At 35.8% G+C, this 24,744-nt stretch overlaps 1 protein-coding gene across 1 annotated transcript; it reads right to left on the bottom strand.

Moving 5' to 3' along the window:
• LOC140147204 (hepatocyte growth factor receptor-like) lies at window positions 1-24,744 on the bottom strand. Its single transcript, XM_072168984.1, has 22 exons — window positions 24,696-24,744; window positions 23,068-23,164; window positions 22,798-22,918; window positions 21,202-21,333; window positions 19,977-20,072; window positions 19,442-19,546; window positions 18,967-19,182; window positions 17,592-17,746; window positions 15,901-16,018; window positions 14,025-14,161; window positions 13,743-13,913; window positions 13,420-13,513; window positions 12,627-12,899; window positions 12,036-12,212; window positions 9,555-9,759; window positions 8,979-9,140; window positions 8,699-8,782; window positions 8,150-8,331; window positions 6,989-7,104; window positions 5,099-5,261; window positions 4,189-4,325; window positions 1-1,398 (listed from the first exon to the last, which is right to left on the bottom strand). The coding sequence occupies exons 1-22, from the start codon at window positions 24,742-24,744 to the stop codon at window positions 1,017-1,019; spliced, it is 3,372 nt and encodes a 1,123-aa protein (XP_072025085.1). The 3' UTR covers window positions 1-1,016.

The following is a 24,744-nucleotide window of genomic DNA, read 5'->3' as shown; positions in this document are numbered from 1 at the left end:
AGCTATAAACTTGAACTGAGCCGCTTTATGTCATACTAACAAACTACGGTATAGGTATTTTACAATAATATAATTATATAAACGGTATCAAAATGATTTGAACTCATCAATTTTGATGTTTATTGAAAAGCCTGCCTCTTCCAAATGCCACATTGAATTATAGTTTATGACTTGTTATACATATAATCTAATTTCTGTCTGATGATCGGGTACCCAATGATCGAAAGTGAGGGTATGCCGTGAATGGGATTGAGCACCCTTAATTGCAAAGATAGTCTACCTAAATATAATACTGTTATAATCTAATTTATATATTATTATTATATTCATATAAAAGGGAGAATCAGATTCAGATTCAGACATTTTGGGAAAAGGATGAACCGTACAAACGGAAAAGCAACGACTCAATAAAGACACAATCTGGTATTCAAATGACGTACACATGAGGCTGTCGAATTTGGAAACCTTGGTTAACATACAGACTTGACATGAAGTAAAAATATTCCAAGCTTAATGTCAAGTCTGTACGAATACGAACAGTCGACGATGGGTATAGCATAAACAAATTGACTTATTACTTGTTAACCATTAGTTGGAGCGGGTGGACAACTATTCTGTACAGAAATGCTCTGATTGTGCCTTTACATAATACTCTAATTTCTAAATCAAAAGTAGGGCCGGCGCTCTGTAGGAGACACTGTTTACAAATTACAACAAGAAAGGATACATCGAGACAGGGAGGTAAATGGGAGCCTGTTTAGAGCGTAAAAATTGCAGTATATACGAGTATCTTACTTTCAAATTATGTGATATATACATTCATGTTTAGAATATCATAATATCTGATTATGTAACAAAAATTATATACTTTATTTCTATGACGAATTGTTACGTTGGAGAGGCTTATTACACATTAAAAAACAAGCCACACTTAAACGTTTATTTTAGTAAGTCATAATTTACTACATTGCAACTCACTACATTACAGAGACCCTCTGGTATTATAGTCGTTCAAATTAGGTAACGGAAGCTTTTGTTCGCAATTTGATGACACTTTCATTGACATAGTCTTCTGTAGTAGCCTCCTGAGTGCAGATGTTTTCATCGCTTCTAGAAGTGATGGTATCCATCTCGATGCTGACCACGTTATCATCGGCTGTACAAGATGACCCCGGCTCATCAGAGGGCTCCGGTTCCAATTCCAAATATGAGTTGGTTGGGTTCGTCGTATTCAGGAAGTATGAATGCATTATCTCATCATCTGGTTCGTCTAAGCTTTGAACGGCGGCGGCGTTTGTTTCTTCCATGGCTTTGTGACTTGCTAAGTTGCGCACAAGCACACTGAAGCTAGGTCGCTGCTTTGGATCTTTTCCCCAGCAGTCCAGCATTATTTTATACCTAGTTTTAGAAAGCATTTAAGTATCAGAATATAAAATGTTCTTGAAAAACTGTTTCTGTTAAATGTTTTCATTATGATTATCAGATTTGGACTAATTTATATCACATAAAATGCTTCAGTAAAATTTAAAAGTAATTATTACCGTACTTTACTAAACTCAACCCAGAAAGTATCGAAACGATTATAGATGGTCAGATATATCGGGAACTGAAATATATAGCAAAAGCTTATTTAATGTATATAAAGCGCAGCTTTCTCCTGCGCATTTTGATACCTCTTTTGTTGCTCTTCGATATTTTGGTCGAGTTATGGGCGCTTGAGTGGCTTCATGTCGGATTTTGAAAGTTGCACTTAGCTCCTATTCAACATGTTCAAGCCAAATGCGTTGTACTGTGACCAATAAATGACCATTGCTTTTGTCCGCCAAATTCAAATGAGTATGGTGGGCACATCAAGTATTGAGATGTTAGCAGAAAGAGTTCATTAGATAAGTCAGAGATGAGTAAAGGGTAGCAAGTATTGAAGTTGGAAGTCGAATGAGTAAAATAAAGTTAAGTTCATGGTTAAGTAAACAGAACACATCGGTGTCCTCTGTCTTGATTTTGTGTGTGTGTGTGTGGGGGGGTACACGACGAACGCATTTGGCTTGAATAGTACATAAGTGCAACTTTCAAAATCCGACTTGAAGAGGGCGCAACACTAAATCACTACTCATTTTATGTAACAACGAAATTCGGCTAATATAGTCCATAGTGAATATGAGATTGTAGCGATCATATCTACCGACATGTTCGCTTAAAATCACTCAATATCGACTCATATGAATTCGACAAGTGTCTTTAATGATAACATGCAGAAAAAAACTGGACAATTGATCTCAAAAGCAATTCTCTGTGGCGGATTAAGAGAAAACCCGCTCTTGAAATGTGAGTGGTGAGTTTAGTATATTTTTAGCTCATTTTTTTGCACCGCAAAATAGTGAAAAAGTCAATGGTCATCGATATATGCCGACAAAAGTTTTGGAATCTAGAGAAACAGAGCTTTAATTTGATACCAAATTTATTTTGCCAAGTATTGCAGGGACGGCAGAAATGGCGCTTGAAGTAGGCCAAATTCACACGTTATCCTATGGGACGCTGAATTAGTGCTGCGCCCCCTTGTAACGGCCGTCGTTATGAACGCGTTCCTTTTACATTCTTCGCGCAAAATAAGAGACGGGCTTCACAAAATGTGTTCTATTTTAATCATGATGATAAACAAAGATTCCAAAAAGTCATCCTCATGAAATATTATTGGAAAAAACACTTTATTGGCCGAGTAGGCGCCTGCAAAGTGTAGAAATGCGTCCAAAAATCCTCAAAAAGGCTCAAAAATGGATTTTAAGGTTAATAGACATTGTTAATCTGCATGAAGCCGTTTTGCTGAATACTCAGTAGGCCTACCCAAAAAGATCGTAATTGTTACCACTGGAACGGGGGGGGTATTTATACTTCAGACTCAGTAAAAAATGATTTCCAAAACAAAATGGCAACACTGATAATCTAGAAAAGAAATTAAACTCGGTTCAAAGACGTGCTCAAATTGCCGTCTGTCACTAATTTTGTGAGTTTTGTACAAACTTTCGCATATTGGAGGAAAAATCGAAATATTCGATTTTCGGCGTTTCGGCACTTGATCTTTAAAACATCATTTCTCTTGAACGGAATGTCGCAGAGACATGAAATCTTCGGTGTTGAGCTTCAAACTCTCTCTAGTTTACTTAATGAGTAATAAATGTGCATTTTGAAACCTTTAAACACCTTATAAGAGGGCGCAACACTAAATCACTACTCATTTTATGTAACAACGAAATTCGGCTAATATAGTCCATAGTGAATATGAGATTGTAGCGATCATATCTACCGACATGTTCGCTTAAAATCACTCAATATCGACTCATATGAATTCGACAAGTGTCTTTAATGATAACATGCAGAAAAAAACTGGACAATTGATCTCAAAAGCAATTCTCTGTGGCGGATTAAGAGAAAACCCGATTTTGAAATGTGAGTGGTGAGTTTAGTATATTTTTAGCTCATTTTTTTTGCACCGCAAAATAGTGAAAAAAGTCAATGGTCATCGATATATGCCGACAAAAGTTTTGGAATCTAGAGAAACAGAGCTTTAATTTGATACCAAATTTATTTTGCCAAGTATTGCAGGGACGGCAGAAATGGCGCTTGAAGTAGGCCAAATTCACACGTTATCCTATGGGACGCTGAATTAGTGCTGCGCCCCCTTGAAGCCACTCAAGCGCCCATAACTCGACCAAATGATATCGTAGAGCAACAAAAGAGGTATCAAAATGCGCAGGAGAAAGCTGCGCTTTATATACATTAAATAAGTGTTTGCTATATATTTCAGTTCCCGATATATCTGACCAGCTATAATCGTTTCGATACTTTCTGGGTTGAGTTTACTTCTGTCCTGATTATCACTGGCAAGTGCACTCATTAGAGTGATTGCAATTTCCAAACGTACGTACCGAAGGTACGTGGAATCTATTCAAAATCACTCTCCTGTGACGGGATTCCACATACGTTCGATGCTACGTTTGGAAATCGCAATCTCTCTACATTGTTAATTATTGTTTATTGTTAATCGAGAGATTACGATTACAACTTCAACCTTGCTGCTTCGGCTTGAAGTTATTTAACATCAGTTTAACGGAGTCATTTTCAAAAGAACAATAAAGCGTAAGCCACAAGGAGTAAGCAAGTTGCAGTCTGAAAATACTTTTCTATACTTACATATCTTGGTGGCATGCTGGAGGTCGAAACAATCGGTTTCCTTGCTCCAGGTGGTAATACATATCTCGGTTAGCAACATATATATATGGTCGCTCACCATGAGAGAAGATTTCCCAAAGCAGTACCCCAAAAGACCACTGAAGCAAAAGAAACCGCAATTGTATTTCAAAATGTTGCCAAAGATTTAAAAAACTTTGGCAACATTTTGAGGGAAGGATCTAGTATCGCACGGCTTAAAGCCATGTTTATGTAACAGATGTAACAGATTGCTGATTGTGACCATATCAAATCAACGTAAAGTTACTGGAAGAGAAAACAGTTTTATCACCTTGATCATTGTGTTGTTTTAAGGCCAGTTAGAGCATTTAGCGTTTGTGTATACGTATTGGCCGAATTGCGGTATCTTGTGAATAGTAATGACCTCTGACGAAAATTGTTACGGTTATTTTGAAGTTGAATATTACAGTTCGAGGGGTCATTGACACAAAGACGTAACTCCAATGTTGCGAAAATGAGATATTAATATCAAAATTTTCAGAAACATGAGCACTTTCCAATAAAGAAGTAACTATAACTCCATTTAGCACCCCATTGAAATCAATGGCAAATTTAACTACATAAACCAATGTGGACTATTGTCTTTAAACTCATTTTTCTCCTCAAAATGACCAAAATGGAGTTACGTCTTTGTGTCACTGACCCCACGAGTTACACTTTCACACAGTCATATCTGAAAAACCAAAGTACATTAAAACAATTTTTAAAGTGTATGTTTTGCATTCCGTACCCGTTCAAATCTTCAAGTGTAACTTTTCATTAATTCCCTAATCTAGACAATGAAAATTAATTTTTGGAGTGCAACGACCAACACGCCTTAAAATAAATATGGTATATCGAGAAAAAATATTACCACATCTGTTTTGTGATTGTAGACTCTTTTGCCGATGCTTTCTGGTGCCATCCATTTCACAGGCAACTTAGCTTTCACGTCTGTACTGATGTAATAATCAGATTCATTCATATCACGAGACAACCCAAAGTCAGCGATCTTTACTATTAGGTTCTCGTCAATCCTGGAAATAGAAAGGGAGCACCTTTTACCTTATGTTTGGGTCAGAGTTGAACTATACGCTAATTGTGCAAAGCATTTTACGGATATTGATATATTAATGTCATATAAAATGATTGGAAAATTGTGAGTATTATTTTTAAAACTCCAATCTCTTTCCTTCTACAAAGAGTGTTCCAACAACCGCCTAGTACACACAATATTTCCTCCGTCGCCGTAACCTGCATAATAAAAGGCCAACATATCTGGACATGGTCTATGCCAGATAAAGTCTAATGAGATTGGATGAAAAATTAATGTTAAAAAGGTCGGTCTAGTATTTTACTCATATTTTTACAGGATAATTCTCAATTTAGCTTAAAATTTCTTTTGACTAAAGATACAATGTGTACACCAATCCCACCAAACACAAAAATGTTTTAAAACATGTTATTATTTTTGGTTTAGATAAAAACGTTTTAATAACATTAAATGTCGGGTTATATAAAGGTCGTGGAAACGTTTTTAAAACGTTTTGTATGGAAACACACTGCAACAATATTTTTAAAATGTTTTCAAAATGTTATTGCAAAATATTTTTGCAAACAATTTTTGCAAAATATTTTGTCAACACTTAAATAACATTATGTTAGAATATTTGCAGTAACTTATGAACAAATGTTTTTGAATGCTATGAAAACGATTTATACCCTTTATATGTCCTTTATATAACCCGACATTTAAACGTTTTCTGGCAACCTTTTCTGACCTTTTGCGAATGATGTCGAAAACGTTATGTGTTTGCTGGGTTATTATATAAATCCATGGAAGAAAGAGATAAGAAGGAACCACAACGAACGCATTCACTTTGTCCACTCCCTTTACCGACATTTAGTTGACATTGTTATTCATGAGGATTTACTTTGATCAATACCCCGCGTTAAATAGGAGATTGGTATTGTATTCCATGTATTTGCATGTCTTCTGGAGCGTGTGTGAAGGATGATTTGAACTAATGACCTTCCGTGCAAGCACCCTATAGGATTTTCTCTGGTGACGTGATCATCGGTCATTGATGGCCTACATCTTTTTCTTCCATTTTGCCCAATTTTTCCGAACTTTGATGATTTTTTTCTCAGAGTTGGCAGTCTTTGGCACTGAAACGAGTTAGCTAGTTACAATTATACACATATAAACTATTAAATTAAACAGGTTTTATGTACCGGACTCAACCGGAACATTGTGCATTATTTAAGAACATTTTACATCTATTTTTCATCGAAAAAGTCACCAAAATCTTACCTTATTTGCTAAAGATGAAACTCAGCAAAAAACGGCCGATTTTGATTACCTTTTCGATGTTTAATAGGCCATTTTCTACACAACACGATCAAGAAAACAGTTTGACTGTAGATCCCAAAACAAAGTTACTATACATGTTCAGAGCATCAGTGAAATTCCATAATCTTACTTCTGGGTAGCGTTTGTTTGTTCGTGGATGGGTTTGTTATAAATTTTTTCCAGTAATGATTTCGCCAAGCATCGATCGCGGTAAATGGATTATACATGAAAGGAAGTACCATTGATAGCTTTTCTTTTCATGCGTCAATAGATAAGCGGATTAAAACTTGGCCGATCGAAGTCGTTGTGGTTCCTTCTCATCTCTTTCTTCCATGTATAAATCAAAGTGGAATTCTTAATACTGATCATTTATGATCATTATATTAGATACAGAGTAGTTTAAAGTCGTACATGCAGTTCCTTGCAGCCAAATCTCTGTGTACGAAGTTCCTACCAGAAAGATATTCCATCCCTTTAGCAGCATCCATGGCAAACGTCGTAAGCTGGACTAAATTATTCTTTACCTCCTACAAATATTGACATAATAAAGAAATAGGCTTGCGTAACGCATTATTTTTTATGAAAAGCTGTAAAAATATATTTAGAGGTGTTTCTAAATCTATCTTGAGCAATCTCATTCTTGTGTTTACGGAAGAGGGTCTCTTACTGGTGCTTTCAGTATCCCTAATTCTCGCATTCGTGCCAGTTCCTTCAATCTTCAATTAATAATTAGTGTTTGGACGCATGATCCAGTTCGTTAGGTTCTCAGTTCAAGTTTGCACCAGTTCATTCAGAAATTGTATGTTTCCACAAAAACATTTATATAGTTCAAAAGTTCTATTTGTGTTCAGCTATTAGTTGTTCAAGCCCCTTCTTCTTTTATTTATTTTTGTTGCATGTAAAACGCATTGCTCATTTTTGGAAATGGGCTATTTTAAGCGTCGTTTGTATGTATGTATCAACCTTTGCACCACTTCCAATCGTCAAAACCCTACTTTATAATACCGTCGCCAAAATACCAATTGACTCTTGAAACAGATTCACAGGGCCGGATTTATCATTGGGCCAGATGGGCACGGGCCCAGAGCCCCCCAAATTTGTGGGGCCCCCAAATCGCCTTGTACATCTTCCTTTTTTGCCATCAAGACACTATGTCTTGGACCAAAATAGGGTAGAAATGCACAATTTTGCGCGCTTCGCGCACTAGCCCGTTATATTCACCTTCATTTTGGGCTAAAATAGTCTGAAATGTCCTCGTAAACTCTAAGGCCGTGTCCCTCTAAATTGTAATGCTCCCTCCGCCACTATCGATCTTATACCTAAACCAAAACTTGGCCACTAGAGTGCACATGTCTTCCTCACGGTGAGTTTGGGGGCCTCCAAATTCTGGCCTGGCCCAGGGCCCCCAAAAAGGTAAACCCGGCCCTGCAGATTCATCAGGATCTTTCCTAGTTCATTTGATTGATAAAGAACCTTTATCAATCAAATGACGACTGACTGCCCACCAGGTGGCCATCAATCTCTTAATTAATATTTCTTACTATAAAATGACATAATTGGTAAAAAACGTACCACGGGTGCTTTTTTGAGGAATGATTTTAAGTCCCCGTTCCTCATTAGTGGAAGAATGACTAACGGATTTCCTTGTGGGTCAAAGGTCAACCCAATCAATCCTAAAACATTGGTATGGTCAAAATCCTTCATGATTAAACCCTCTTCAAGGAATTTGATAGTAACCGAAGGATCAGAAGCATCTGTAAAATTACAATAGATATAATGTGATGCGATCAAGCAAAATCAGTCGGAACTTGCTAAAATTAAATTTTCAGTTTTTTAGAGGATCATAAAAATCATTTACAAAGCCGGGTTTTGCAGAAAACACCATTGAAATTGAACAACCAGTTTACTTTATGTAAAGGCTTTATTTTTAAAATGTTAGGATTAATACGCATGGCTCCTTTACAGGATTATGATGTATTATTGAACTTTAATATTAGACAAAATAATATAGATACATACCGTTTTAATTAACGGAACAAATGATAAAACTTCGGGGTTGTATGGCCGATGTAAATGTTTTATAATTAAGCTAAAACAGTTAATAAGTGAGATTTATGTTACCTTTCATTGTTTTGATAGCAACTTTGCGTGGGGCTTCGTTTTCCAATGATTGTAGCGAGGCCTCATATACCTTTCCAAATGCACCTGTATCATTGCATAATAACATAATTACAATAAAGTGTACGTCCTGCTACATTATAATATACGTCTATTAGGATCTATATTTAGTTAAAGGTATCAACATATTATTTAGAGTAATAATTTCAAAAAAGCTAACAAAATTATAACAATATTATTATTTATTATCTAAATAACACTATCAAATAATTATTATACCTACCATTTCCGAGTGCTTTCCCTAGTTTGATCTGACTATATGCTATTCTAACATCATCTGCATCAATGGTGACATTGTTCGATAGAACCACAGAACGGCATAGTAGGTTTACATGGCTGCTAGGTACCCCTTCGCTTTTACTCAAGGCTTGGATTGCTAGTAGTTCTTCAGTTGATAAATGTATAATTGAAATATATACCAAGCCAATACAGAAACTTATAATTTTTCACAAGGTCATATTTTAAAATCCTGTTAAAATATTAACCAAAATTACAAACAGGATTGCCTCAATACTCTAATCTAAACATATGTCAGTAACCAAGCAGTTGTCTAACTGACAAAACAGTAAAATGCACTGATATGGAACAGCTTCCTGGACCACATTCACAGCCCATTGGCATCCAGCACAATTTGCACCACTCAAACCAGGGCTCATAATTATTGAACAACCCCTAAGACAGGGCGCTATTCCAGATGATATAGTTGAGGCCTTGCTTTACTTTTTGTTATTTAACTATAACATAATAGTATGTCATACGGTAATCATACTATGCTACTTGCGAGCAAAGTTCTACTAACCTTTTTGCAAAGTCCTTAATCTGTCCAAAACGTCTTGGTTTTTCTTCATAATTCTGTTCAATTTTATCTTGTACAAGACAGGAAAACTAATTAAAGCTAAGGCAACAACTGCAGTCAAGATACCGATGATGATGATTTCAAGTGGCAATGATTCAATAGGATATTGTAACCCACCAATTTCGAACTCTAAGTTTCCATGTACAACCTGGTTAATGAAAGTAACAAATAACAATAAATACCTTTAAATAGTTTAAAATAATAGTGTGCCATCTGTTTGTTTGTTTGTTTGTTTGTTTAAACGTTAGTTCCGAATCCTGACTGGACTAGACTCCCCAGCAAACACAAAATGTCTTTAAACGTTTAAACATGTTATATTTTGGGGTTTGGTTTAGATAAAAACGTTTTAATAACATTATTAATATCGGGTTATATAAATGTCATGGAAACGTATTTTGAAAAAACGTTTTGTATGGAAACACACTACAGCAATATTTTAAATATGTTTTCAAAATGTTATTGTAAAATATTTTTTTGCAAACATCTTGTGCCAAATATTTTGTCAACACTTGAATAACATTATGTTAGAATATTTGCAGTAGGTTATCAACAAATGCTTTTTGAATTGTTATTAGGTTTTATACCCTTTATATATCCTTCATATAACCCGACATTTAAATGTTTTCTGACAACCTTTTCTAACCTTTTGCGAACGATGTCGAAAACGTTTTTATGTTTGCTGGGTCAGGTCAGGCTAAAAAGCATATAAGCATGCTGTTTATATAATAATATGGATATACTAAAAAAAGAAAGGTAAAAAGAAGGTCACTCCCAACAAATTGTGTGTTTGATGAGCCGACAAGCTAGCAAGAGTGAAAAAAAATCGAGAAATGAACTTAGAGAAATACAAAATAGTTGAAACATTCCAATCCCAACATTGCGCAATAAAAATTCATATACTTTTGTTAACACTAAATCGTATTCATTTGAGGAGTAAGGATGCAAAATAAAACGTTATTAGTTCCACTCCAGAAATACATAAAACGCGTGGATTTTACCCCTAGGAAAAAATCATTCCGTACCATGCGTGTACAAATTACTGACAGTCAGTGACGTAATAAACCAATCAGCATTCGGAAAATCGTTGACCCAATGACGTCATCGCAGGATTTTCATTAATAAATTTACAGAATCGTTCAAACACATGAGTTTTAATTATAGGTTAATGAACGCGTATTACTTGTTGGGAGATAAATTAGACAAAATAATGCACGCGCGCTGATGTTGATGCGTCTAATGCACGAGCCACGAAGGGGGGGAAGTGCATTAGACGCATCAACATCAGCGCAAGTACATTATTTTGCCTAATTTATCGAACAACAAGTAATACGCGCTCATTAACCTATTTCATACACGAGAAGAAAAAACACGTGATTTTTGCTGTTTTTATAACAAAATTATCACTAAAAATATTGGAAAATAGAACCAAATATAAATGCGTCTACCCGCCTGAAAAATGAATCAAGCCTACTCTACGCGAACGAGTGCGAAAACACTGCGCGTAGTACGCGGAGTGCACATTATACACAATCAATTCATGATTTGCATTTTTCTAACGCTTGCTCTGATTGGTTCTCGCTATCTAAGAGTGTATGAATTGCAAATATTTAATTTGTTTATTTATGAATGTCAATGTCTATCTCGGGGTCTATCTATTATTGACATGGTATATTATTTTAACGTTGAATGCGCTGAGACTTGTGAAGCGGGTCCGTTGCGAATTTTGCGGATCTTTTGTTTTTTGTGACATTTTAATTTTAAAAAAATCAATCTTTTGCATGGCCTCTATATGTGTGTGTACGTGAATGGGGGTTAGCTATGCGCGCATAGATTCTGTTGACATGCAGAAACACGAATACTACTGGCCGAGTGTACCAGTACAGGGAATTTAACATAGCAGGGTGTAAAAATATACAAAAAAAGTCAATGTTTCTTTTCAATACATTATGGTGTAAATATAAGCATTAGAATAATTTAACAATAATTTGAACCTGAAAAAATAATGAACATGATAGCGAATTTTCAACACATTTGACTGTTGGATAAATATGGGTGCTGCAGCTTTGGAGCTAAGGCAATATGGCGCATTACTTTGAAGTTGGTAATGGGTAAATTACACTGTGCCACGTGCTGGAAATGAGACCAACGCGTGCGAGAATCAAATAATTATTTTTTATGATATTTTGACAGCTCCTTGAAAGTTGAAGCATTTTGATATGAAATGTCAACTCCTTGGTTTGAATACCTAATACACAACTTTCTTTGTCTGTACAAGTAGGCCTATTACTTGTCAGCCAAAGAAAGGTATGTATTTTAATTAAAATTGATTAAAATTATCGATGGATTATAATATAACAGTTTATGTTTAATTTACAGATGTTTAATGAAACAGATCATTTCAAAAATAGCAGCAGTAATACTAACATATACATAAGGATATCCCTGTTCTGTTTGGTTTCCTTTGAAGTCTCCAGCTCCTGGATCTGTTTCTGGAATTTTACATGTCAATGTAGTCTCATCTAGACTCTGCACATGTCCCTCCTCACGACCAACATAGACCTTTACATCCTCCTTACTACTGGCATAGTCAAGATTTTGACCCTATAGATAGCAATGTAATCCAAATTTAGGGTGGGTTTATGTAATTAATGCTTTTTTTAGATCGTTTGTAGTAAGAATTAAATATCATTGAAATATTAAAAATAGAAAGTAAAAAAATAATAAAAGATATTAACTAGTCATAAGTTTGGGGCCTTTAAAATCATCTTTTACTACAAACTTTGGACACATGGGAATTATAAAGCACGTATTACAAAGTACAAAAGACACATTCACAATTCACAAAGGAAAGAAAGAAAAACATCAGAACGATAGAGAAAAGAAGAAACCTATGGGACACCCAAAATTCTGCATGTGGTGTTGTTTTTGCTGCATGTTGGATGTATTCATTAATTTCTTTTCATATCTATTTGAGGTGCCTTGAATTTAATCCTACCATATATACAATATACTTACCATCAAGATAAGAATTGAACCATTGTATTTGTCTGGGTTAGCTTTAAATTTTTCATACGTAGGATCCACATAGATATCAAGAGTCACATTGTTCTTTGATGACCAATCTTGCAGACTTTGGACATCGCCAATGAGAAAACCAAACTCCAGCTTGGTAGGTTCTTCTGCTGCACGCTTCTTTCTGTTTGATGTTCTCATCATTAATTCCTGGTACTTCACATCTGTTTTAGGTGTTTTGCAGTGCATTATGGTATCATTCATAACATCACAACTCTGTACATTACAAAATTAAGGCATACAATCCAGAGTTGGAGTAATCCCAAACAAAAATGTATTATAAAGTTTTAAAATCAGGGTTGTTAAATTGAAGCAGCTTACATCTCAAATACAAATTCCCAGCACAAGACACCATTTAAAATTTTCAACCAATGAGGTACAATTGGAACACTAGAACCCTTGAATTCTAATGGGGAATATTGTTGGCTATTGAAAATTGGCTGTATGGTATTGGAAACCGTCAGAATCAGTAACACAATCAGATTGTGGCACAAAATTCCAAAGCACTCCAATGGAAAAGCCTGTCATTGACAGTTCATTGCCCAGGTTAGAAAAATAAGGCATCAACACATGGTACTTGAATTAGTCAAAAGACCATTTGCTTGAAATCTCCAAGCAACCAGAAATGGAGGCTTAAAATCCATTCTTAAACTTTCTAAATAACTCTTCCCACTTCATTTACAAATTCCGTGTTCAATATTTATATTGCTAAAGAGACGTTTTTGGATTTACTTACATCTGTGAAATTTGTATCTTCTGAGTACACTATCATCACTGGATCCTGTGCAAGGCGTAGATTGGCTCCTGTGACCGTCACTTTTCGACCACCACTAAAATGGAGGAGAATCAATTATCGATATTCTGTTTAACATAACACAGATTAAAATATTCAGCAAAGAAATCCTGTTGTAATGTTTATGGATGCTTTGTGTGATAAATGCACATGATACATATAAAACTTTATCAGCCCTCAAAGATACCATGCTACTTTATAAATTTATGCATGACCCTTATTATAAGAGATATCAATAATGTACACTAACAAGTTAGAGTTCATACCTTTGTATACTTGCTCTTGGTTGAACGTCAAATACTTGAGGATTTGGACGGAATGTGAACGTATCTTCGGATTCTCTTTCTGCTCCATCAAAATACATTTTTACAGTATGTGATTCGCCTGCAGTACCTTTGCCTGTACGACATGTTGCTGATGTCTCAGTGATGGTGTTCCTAAATGGAGAAAATCACGTCACAAGATGCTTTGCATGTCGGAAATAGAGTAATTTACCTTAATCATGAACACAAACTTGACAAATTGCAAAGTAATGCAATTCAACTTACTTGTCCACAATGCAGTTATTGGGTCCAATCATGCCAGTGATTTTATACCCTGCATCCAGATACATGCCTTCTATATTCACGAGAGTACCACCATCAGCTGGTCCTTCAGCAGGCTCAAAGGAAGAAATTGATGGGTCCTGAATAATATAAGGAAAGGATACTAATTAGGTGAAGTTATGGTAACAAAAAATGCGAGATGTGTTTTCTTATTTTATTTTTGTATTTTTGTTTGAAAATTTATGATTAAATCACAAATATTTGCTGTTAAATCACAATATTTGTGGTGAAATCACAAATACTTTTGGCAAAATCACAAATAATTATGGTTACATCAGCTGCAAAAGTTCCGGGTAAAAGTCAGTAAAATAAATGTTATTGATTTGATGTCAAGTCTACGAGAAACAATTGTTATATAAAAGGCTTATTTTTCAAATAATGAATGACATGTGGTAAAATTGCTCCCAAAGCACACGCACATAGCCTAGAAGATACAAATTATTAAGCCTTAAAGGAAGTGTACGGCAATCACAAAATTATGTCTTATGTGTTACAAAAATAATGATCAAGCACGAATCACATGGTTTTTATTTTAAACAAACTCATATTGACCATAAAAACGAATAAAAACAGCCGGCTCTCAACACACTATATTCAAAATTCAAGCGCCGAAATTTTCTAGAGCAATGACGTCATGGTTATTTGTGCTCATTTGTCGTCAGCCTTCATTGTATTATTGTATTACTAGGTATTGTCGCTTTGAGGGACTAGACATTGAAGAGTTGGATTTAGACCAAAAATACCAAACTATATCCAGCACTGTGATGGAAGTGGCAGCAGAAGTAGCTCCACAAGAGAAGAGGAGGAAGCAAACAACTGAGGAGGACAAAGAGATTGAGGCCCTGGACAGAAGAATGAAAGAATTGAGAGAAATTATCGACAGAAAGAAGAGAAAAGAAGAAATAGAAATCATCATCCACGTCAAACTCAAACGTGGATATCTACAGAAAAAAGAGGATGCTAGAATCACGAAATACCCCTTTAAGGGATAAAAAGACATTATGGTGAAACTCAAAGAAGCGAAATGGAGATGGGCAGGTCACCTTGCACGAAGGGAAGATAACAGATGGACTAAACGGCTTACAGAACCAATAACAGGGAAAAGATCAAGAGGAAGACAGAAGAGGAGGTGGCGTGATGACATTACTGCCTACATGGGACCTACATGGACAAGAAATGCAAGAGACAGAGAACAGTGGAAGAATCATGAAGAGGGCTACGTCCAACAATGGTCGAACACAGCCTGGTGAGGTGAGGTGAGGTGAGGTATTGTCGATTTTCATTATCTAAATCAATTATATACTATTGAAAAATAACACTTTGATGTTTTGCAAAAGTTTATTCTACAAATAATATACTTTGAAAACTTAATTGATTTATTGTTGTTAATGAGTTATGTACATTTTACAAAAGTGTTGTTGTTTCAGCTCTCTTTATAACTCAAGAACCATATGACCTACAAAAGTATATATATGATATTTGATTTCTACTACACACTCGTTATGGAATGATCAATGCAATTTTTGCCTAAGCTCAGTATCATTCGCAAGATGCTGTGAACTATAGTCTGTATACCTTCCCCGAGTCAGTAATTTAGATATTGTTTTTTATTGTATCTCTAAATGTAATGATGAGAAGTATATAAAAGTAATACAATTTCAGAAAGGAAATGAGGCAAGGAATCCACCTAGCATAACATATTCCTGCAAGTATTAACACTTTTTGAGAAAATCTCAAAATTTGATTTTACTTTACTGACTTGTGGAAGGTATACGGACTATACCAAATCGCAATTGCTAACCCATCACTTGGAACCTACCCTGTATGTAAAAATAACCTCTCCAGTGCTATACTGAGGAGTCCCATCAGATCCCATAACTTTAACAACAATTTCGGCTTCAGCATCTGTTTCACCTGCCATAGTTCTGCAACCAACACTGTAAATGCAAGAAAATAAAAACACTAATTAGGCATTGACTTAGATACTTGAACACACAATGATGAAAGCAATGGGAATTAAGTCCTTATGCAATGTTGTAGACAATATGTAAGCTGCGACTAGTAAACCAACATTTGGTTTACTAGTCTCAGCTATAAGTGCACCTCCAGTAACATACTTCTATACGGATTACGGACATTTTAGGTCAGACCATCAACACTGCTGATTTGTTACATGAACTCAACAAATACGTCTAGCCATCTTCTTTTGTTCAATTATCCATTGTATTTCTTTTGTTCAAAGTCAATATGTTACTCGTTTGGAAGACTTGACCCCTTCGGGGTCTCGCCTTCCGAGCGACTAACATGCTTACCATAACTCAACAAGACACCGAAAATGGTCTGTTTTGAACTGTTTATCTTAGTCTTACATATATGGCGAGACAAAATCAATGATTTTGTTATAATGGTTTATTCATTTTCCAAATGACGAAATGGAAAAGGTCCGTAGAACCGGTAGTTGCGTTCGCGGCCAGCTCGATCACACCCTACTTGGTACCTGAATCACACCCTACTTGGTACCTGACGGATATCTTAAGGGCTCTGGTATGGACGTTTAGACAGTATTTTTTGTGGGACATGAGAGCACATCAGACATATCGAATTGAATTCTGAATTGGAGGAATGGCCTTCTAATACCAAATAATTTTGATTTTTTTTGAAATTCGCGATATAATCCAAATTTTAAAATAATGACAAATTATTAAAATTTGATCAACATGGATAGCTAAGACACATTATTACTCCCAATTCCAGAAAAATATAGCACTAATTTTATTCAGTAGTCCGGGTATTCCTGAAAATATTAAGCATGCTAAGTGCAGATATACTTGGAGGTGATTGTAAACTGCTTTTGACATTGAGTCACTAACATGTGCATTTTTTGTATTTGAATAACATACATTTAAATCATTCATACCACTATTGAATGGAAACTATTGGCATCTCTGATCGTATTGTGAAATTGTTTCTTGATATACTGAGAATTTGTATTAATAGCCTTATTCCTCTGCATTGGGGCACATTACTATATTACACTACTAGACTATGCCATAGTCGAATTTTATTAAAAATATGTTATTATTAGTCATGATGAACCCATTTCGTTGAACTCAAAATTATACTGATGTTTATTAAAATTAAAGTATTCAATAGTAAAATGGTCATAAAGAGTTAAACATATCAAATGATTAGTGACAATAAAAGTAATTGAATACAACATTATCGTGCATAATTATAATGGCTCACTTTAATACTGAACAATTCTGATTTTGGAATCTACCAGTTTATTGATAGCGAACCACGAAAATCCACTTGGGAAGTTAACAAACAGAGGGAGTGCGGTGACTGAAAAGATCAGATACAGATGTGAAAATCTATCAGTTGCACACATCAATATAAATCAGAGTTTTATGCTTAAATGTAATAGCCAGAGTATGCAAAATGGGCAAGTGGACTACGGAGAAGTCTATTACAGTACATGTCGAGACAAACAACGTTTGGTCAACCTACCTGCTGCCAGTCATGTAGATATCCTCTAAACCTTCTGTACTGCATGCTGCTCCACCAACTTCCACAGATAAAATGTCAGCAAATTTTTGTCCTAAATCAGTTCCAGACACAGCAATTATGGTGTCCCCTTCAAAAGGGCCAGAAGGTGGTGAAACCTGAGGAATCAATGATGACAACAAAAACATTATTTCTTCAGTGTGGTAAAGAGTCACATCAAATATCACTTGAATGTGCACAGGAGTTAAGAAAACATCTTCTGAGATCAATCTGTAAAGTTTAATTCCATTGGTTAAAATATACTAAAGATATGAATGTAAAAGATCTATGGTGAGTAGCTTTAAACAAAATGTCACCAGAAATCAGAATACAGAATACACAAAGCACAGAAGTAAACAAACAGTTTAATATACACACAAAAGTGATGGTCAGCTCTTGCAACGCTTTTATTAAATCCACAATTCTATATGCCACTAGATGCTTTAATACGAGTAAACTTTGTTACTGTATCATGATGCAGTCATGTCTACAGTAGAACTCATCTCGACCTTTGCAGGATTAAACCCCATTAAAAGCTATTAAACCAAGATAACACTCATTGAAGCAGCTCAACTGATTAAATCAGATCTTCTCTGGTTGTGAACAAGTGTCTGTTTTCAATGTGCGACATCGCAATAAAGCTGGTATTTATAGCTTCAGTTGGGTAACCGATTATAAAGGAAACGAAAGGAAACAATGGTATGTGTACTTTTGTTCACGAAATGAGACAAAGACGTGCTTTTTGTTAACCAGCATTCTTCAAAATGAGCAACATAATGATTGTTGACTTAACACGGTTTTAAAATAATTTCTTCATATTTTTGGTGTTATCTGTCGTTTACATATCCTTCCTAAAACACAAAAGTGCGACCCTCTCCAAACATCTAAATTAGCTAAAAATTTAGGACATGTTACAAAACTTTATTTTCTAGAACCTATTTAGAATAATTTAAATGTAGCTTTTACCGTTTTTTTTTTTTTTTTTTCAGAAGTGAGCGGTCCGATACCAATATTTTTGGTCAAATCTCCATTCAATTAACACGGGGAGTTGGCTAGCTATGCCTTGCCCTCACTCATATTTTACAAAAGTGCGACCATTTCTGAACATCTAACCTAGCTGTAATTTTAGGTCATGTTAGAGAAATATATTTGCTAGAAGTTTTGGAGAATAAATAAAATATTGACTGGTTATTTTCACACAGTGATGTTAACTAGGCAAGTGTCCATTCTCCCAACATACATCATTTGTAGGGGTCACGCGTCAATGGTGAGAGCACTGTGTATTGTGTATAGGAAAACGGACAGTAACTGCAGTATGTTATAAGAACTCATTTCTTACCCCAGTAAGCATGGGACTTGGGCAGTTCATGTTGGTGTTTGGAGGTATCCAGGTTCCTGTACATTCTGAGCTGTCTCGTACACTACAAATACGATCTGTTTGACACCATCCACATCCAAGCTCTGGCATAGTGGTGATATTTGAAAGGCAACGACTGCAATCTGGACGTCCAACTTCACATTTGTATAAAGCAACTGCAGCAAAGTACAACCATGTCTTAATTACACAAAATGTTCACTGGTGCATTTCGTAAGTTTCAATATTACTGTATAATATTAAATATTTCAATTATCGATATTCTGTTTAACATAACACAGATTAAAATATTCAGCAAAGAAATCCTGTTGTAATGTTTATGGATGCTTTGTGCTTAGTGCATTTAACACTCAATGTAAGTGAAAAAGAATAAGTAAATAGATAAAATTAAAAAAACACAAACAGAGCTGAAATAATTGTCGACAAATTGTAAACTCACCATCAAATCCATATAATCATCAACTTTTCTGTCATCATCGCCGTTCATGTTCCATACCAAAGTCAACCTTACATCCAGCATGTTAACTTCTTGATCATATGAATACTGCATACAAATAAAAACAAAAACAAAAGTGCATGAAATAAAGTGAGGAAATTACACAATTTTAGATACTCTTTCTTATTGAAAAAACAAATACAATATTTGGGACCAAAGTTAAGTTTGGGTTATTTTCCACAAGTCAGGCACTATTCTTATTATTGGATTTGTGATATTAAGAGTGACTTTATCAAGTAGAATTCAGGGCAAATAACACAAGGTTTCAATAAGATTGCCATTGGATTTGTAAGGTTGTCAGCTTTTTGACAGAAGTGGCTCTGACACAGCGATATTGTTTTATGGATTTTAAATTTAAAAAGTCCATGAAAACTTTTTAATGGCTTCTTTGTTTGGTTGCTTATTTGGACTTCAAGCACATATGATGAGCCATACTAATCATGTTGTGGTCTGTGTCAATAAATTTGCTACTACTTACAGCTTTAGCACCACATGTGATAAGATTTCCAGCTCGTGAGGCACTTGTTTCTTGCTCTTTTCCTTCTACATTTAGTATACAACCATAATCATTAACCTGAAAAAAAGCAAGATATTTGAAAGACCAAAACATGCAATATTGATATATTTTAGCATTCCAATGTACAGGTTGAGAGAACTTGGTAAAGAGACATCAGAGTACATTGTAACCATGATTGAATTAATTAGAAAGTTCCAATAAATATGCAGTACGTCAAATGACCAGTCTGTGCAAACATTACTGGACAAAGGGCAAGGGATTGGATCCAGGAACTGGATGACCTAGCAGAACATCTTAAAGCAGATGGAAGATAGGACACAGCCACTTTTGACCAATGTCAAAGTTAACATTATTCAGTGCATTTGTATTGGAAAATGCACAACTGAAAGGGGCAATTTGTGATCTCCCACTTACTCCAACAGAGTTGAGATTTTTCAGAAACCTCGGATTACATATATGTTTTTTATATGAATATTTAAACTTGCGACTTTGCTTACATGTGCTGCTTATAAGTATTACTATTATTGGCTTTTAAAGGAGGATTTCGTGATCCTAGCATCCTCCTTTTATGACATTTTTCAGTACATATCCACGAAAAAAGCTTATTCCCAAAATTTCAGTTGATTCCGATTTTGCGTTTGCGAGTTATGCATGATTATGTGTATTACACTGCTCCATAGACAATGCGTTGTAATTTCGTTCTGGTGCACCAGAACGAAATTCAAATTTCACGATATCTTTGCAAAACGAATTAATCTGCAAGAAATATTTTGTACATAAACATTATGTAGCCAGAGGTTTCCAGTGATATAAAAATCTCAACTTTTTTGAGAAAAGTGGGGGATGAGGCTGTGGATCACGAAATGCCCCTTTAAGTATAAGGAGATACTACAATAGAACTATGATAATGCTAGCAAACACAAAAACGTTTTCGACATCATTCGCAAAAGGTTATAAAAGGTTGTTAGAAAACGTTTAAATCTCGGATTATATAAAGGGTATATAAAGGGCATAAAACGTTTTCATAACATTAAAAACATTTTTTAATAACAAATATTTTAACATATTGTTATTTCAGTGTTGACAAAATATTTGGCAAAAAATGTTTGCAAAAAATAGTTAATAATAACAAGAACAATTTTTAAAATATTGTTGTAGTGTGTTTTCATAAGGCATGCAAAACTACCTTATCTGGTGGTAAGTTGTAGATTGTCACTTCAATAAGTCTTTCAACACCAACAGCTACAAGAACATCTTTAGTTTGAGGTGCTAGTTGTGGACAGAACTCAAAGCCATCATCAGGACCACTGCTGGGATTCTGAAACAAAGTAAGGATGCAAATCAAAGTTGCTGAATCACAATCTCCCTGAAGGGTGCTGGAGTTCAGCAAAAGTTGATATTAATCAGCCAACCTTGGAGAGGTCCATACTATAAAGACATGTTTAGTCAATGGCACATGCACAAAGCCTAGTTGCTATGTAATGGAACATGAAGCCGAAAATATTATCAACCTCTTCATATTATAAAAGAATCATCCAACTTTCCAGTCTGTCTTAGAATAATCTTATGATTGTTAATGTAAGTACGTAAAACAGTACGTGCATGAGTAAAGCATGGCACATACAGCAGTTTGGTTCTCACTAGTGTTTGAACAACATACCGCTCTGTCCATTGTTTATTTGGAATTCGGCGAATGAAACATGAGAGAAGCACGTCCTTTGGAGAGGACGTTAAGCCGTCTATCCCGTGTACATATTGCCATACCTGTACATGCTCATCATAGTCAGTTTCTATTAAAAGGGCAGGGTTTTACCCCTGATTGTCCTGGTGCTGTTTGGAAATTCACAATAAAGTCCTGACAGAAAGTGCATTGAAAGGGCCGAAGTGATTTCCAATATAGAAGGGCCCCGCAGGGCAAGAAATCCCAATGACCTTGACACAATAGAATATATATTCTACATGTACTTAGAAAGAACCATTTTAGACCTGAAAAAGGTTCAGGAAAGGCCAGAAAGAACAATTTTGGGGTTCCTTAAACTTTCAAGAACCATTTTCTCTTGAGGGTTCTACATACAGGACAGCCAAGAACCCTTGTGTAGATATCCCAGATAAGTGGTAGGAATCCTGTGAAAATTGTGTCCGTTTCGCACTACCATTGCGCTTTTTAAAAACATTTTTGAATTTGATGAAGTGCGCGCAGAGCGCGAAATTGCCTTTCAATTTTATACCATTTTAGCCAAAATTAAGACATAATACCAAATATTTTAAAGGATTTATAGGCGCTACCGCCCAAAACGCAACAGATTTTGATGTATAGTACAATTTTTTCACATTTTCCGCCCTTTTTTCTTTACTAATTCTTTTTGCCGCCCGTTTTTCTTCTGCCGCCCCTCTTTTTGCCGCCCCTTCTTCTTACCGCCGCCCCTTCGATTTTGCCGCCCCCTGCTTTGACCCCGGGGGGCTGGCGCCCAAAGCCCCCCCAAAATACGCGCATGAAGGATGACGACATTTCCCTTCTCCTTTGTTCATCCGCCATTGAACTGCCGTTGACTTTGGAGGTCGTAACTCATCCGCCTTCACTACCGATGCTAACTGCTGCTGGTGTTAGCTCACTAGATCGGCCGTTGGTCTTCGCCGTAACCTCGATAATGGACCCTAAATACGTAGTCTTATGTAGAAAACACACCCTTTTTCTTGAATTTCATGGTTTTTAATATCCTAATCGCGTAACGTGCCCAATTACGTGATACCCCTTGTCAATACAGAGTGCCCCCGGATTTACATTGACACCACCAATGATGCTAGCTGGCCCATCCTCACTGCATGTGCTGTTGTCATGGGTACATATGTTGCTATAGATACACCAATCACAAGCCCAGCTGCTATTGGTACAAGCTACACACCTGCAAAGCATAAAACACACATTTTACTAGTATACAAATGAATAAGACGTAGTCAAGCAACTCAATCAGTTCCAATGCTTTTGAATAAATTGCAAATTGTACCAGGCAAAATAATGAATTATTCTTATGTATTCTACTCTACAACTTACATTTTATGATTGTCACACTCATAAAAGTCATATTTTGTGGAGACAAACTTCACACCTGTTTCAGTTGAGTGAACATTCAATATCATGGTCACATTATCTGTCAGAAAAAGAAAATATAATGGTCTATAAAATGTTTCCATGTTATACACATTATACCAGTCATACCTAAAACCTGAAATACCCAGGGCCGTCGCCATGGGGGTGGGGGTGGGGGTCAATAGGCCTCAATGGTACTTGACCTAGACTATGTCATAGTCGAATTTTATTTAAAATATGTTATTATTAGTCATGATGAACCCATTTCGTTGAACTCAAAATTATAGTACTGATGTTTATTAAAATTAAAGTATTCAATAGTAAAATGGTTATAAAGAATTAAGAATATCAGATGATTAGTGACAATAAAAGTAATTGAATGCAACATTATCTTGCATAATTATAATGGCTCACTTTAATACTGAACAATTCTGATTTTGGAATCTACCAGTTTATTGATAGCGAACCACGAAAATCCGACTATGGACTTTGAATTTTAAGCAGAACTTTGCCCAGGGACTTTGCTCTCTAAAAACACACTGTCAAGCATACTTGTTTATCAGTCCATTAACCACAAGTACTAAGCATGGTATAGAACAAGACGCGCGAGATGTTTGATGAGAGATTAACTTTCGCGTCAACACAAAAGCGCCGCAAATACCACAGATAGTTGTGTACGGTGTAGTTAAAGGTAATGGCGCGGGCCCGGAAGATTTAAACCATAGCGAGATATGGGCGACCAATCACAAGGCAGATCCATTTAAAGATGCATTACATCATGGCCAATTTTAGTTAGGCCAGAAATTGGCCCAACTCTCCATAGAGTCCAGTGTTAAAATCTTAACCACAAGGCAAAGTCAGTAGTCCACTTGGGAAGCTAACAAACAGAGGGAGTGCGGTGACTGAAAAGATCAGATACAGATGTGAAAATCTATCAGTTGCACACAAATCAATATAAATCAGAGTTTTATGCTTAAATGTAATAGCCAGAGTATGCAAAATGGGCGAGTGGACTACGGAGAAGTCTATACTTGACCTAATTCAATTGCTATCATACATTTTTGTGTAGCCCATGGTGTCAACTATGGCAGCAGTGAACCCCGCCAGAACCCCCAACCATAGGCGTAGAACTCGGTGGGTAGGGTGAAAATCCCCCCAATATTTTGTCAGGGGGATGGTCCATACAATCATCCCCCAATGTTGACGCCTGTATGTGGGTTTCTGAACAAACCTCATATTTGGCCATTTTAGCCCCAAAAGTCATGAAAGTGCAAATCACTTTAGCTTCATTATGGCAAAATTTTTCGCACGCTTCGCGCGCATTTGTACCATAAACTTGCAGCAAAAAGGGGTTGATTCACTGTACTTCAGAAATTTTTTCCAACCTCATCCCCCCCCCCAATGTAAAAAATACATCTACGCCACTACCCCCAACTGATACCAAACACCCTATCTGAGGGCTACAGGTTCACACGCTACTGGATGTGCCATCTTCTGACTGAAACCATTTATTTCACCTTTGAATAATGGACACTAACATTACAATCTTTTTTTTTTTTTTTAATCAATTCATATTCAATTTCATCTCTTACTTTTCTTTTTCATATAATTTCTGACATTAAGACAGAAGCTACAAATCAT

This window comes from Amphiura filiformis, chromosome 3 (genome assembly GCF_039555335.1).
Source record: "Amphiura filiformis chromosome 3, Afil_fr2py, whole genome shotgun sequence".
NCBI classification, from domain to species: Eukaryota; Metazoa; Echinodermata; class Ophiuroidea; order Amphilepidida; family Amphiuridae; genus Amphiura; species Amphiura filiformis.
The sequence above is the reverse complement of the archived record's forward strand: the minus strand, read 5'-3'. Positions and strand labels throughout refer to the sequence as shown.

Bases quoted from the DNA above. Each gene is read 5' to 3' on its own strand.
- LOC140147204 (XM_072168984.1), bottom strand. From the start codon at position 24,744: ATGATTTGTAGCTTCTGTCTTAATGTCAGAAATTATATGAAAAAGAAA. The intron at 22,919-23,067 runs GTAAGTTGTAGA...TATGCTTTGCAG, and splicing joins GAGTGTGACAATCATAAAAT to GTGTGTAGCTTGTACCAATA. The intron at 8,783-8,978 runs GTAGGTATAATA...GCAATGATACAG, and splicing joins AGGGAAAGCACTCGGAAATG to GTGCATTTGGAAAGGTATAT.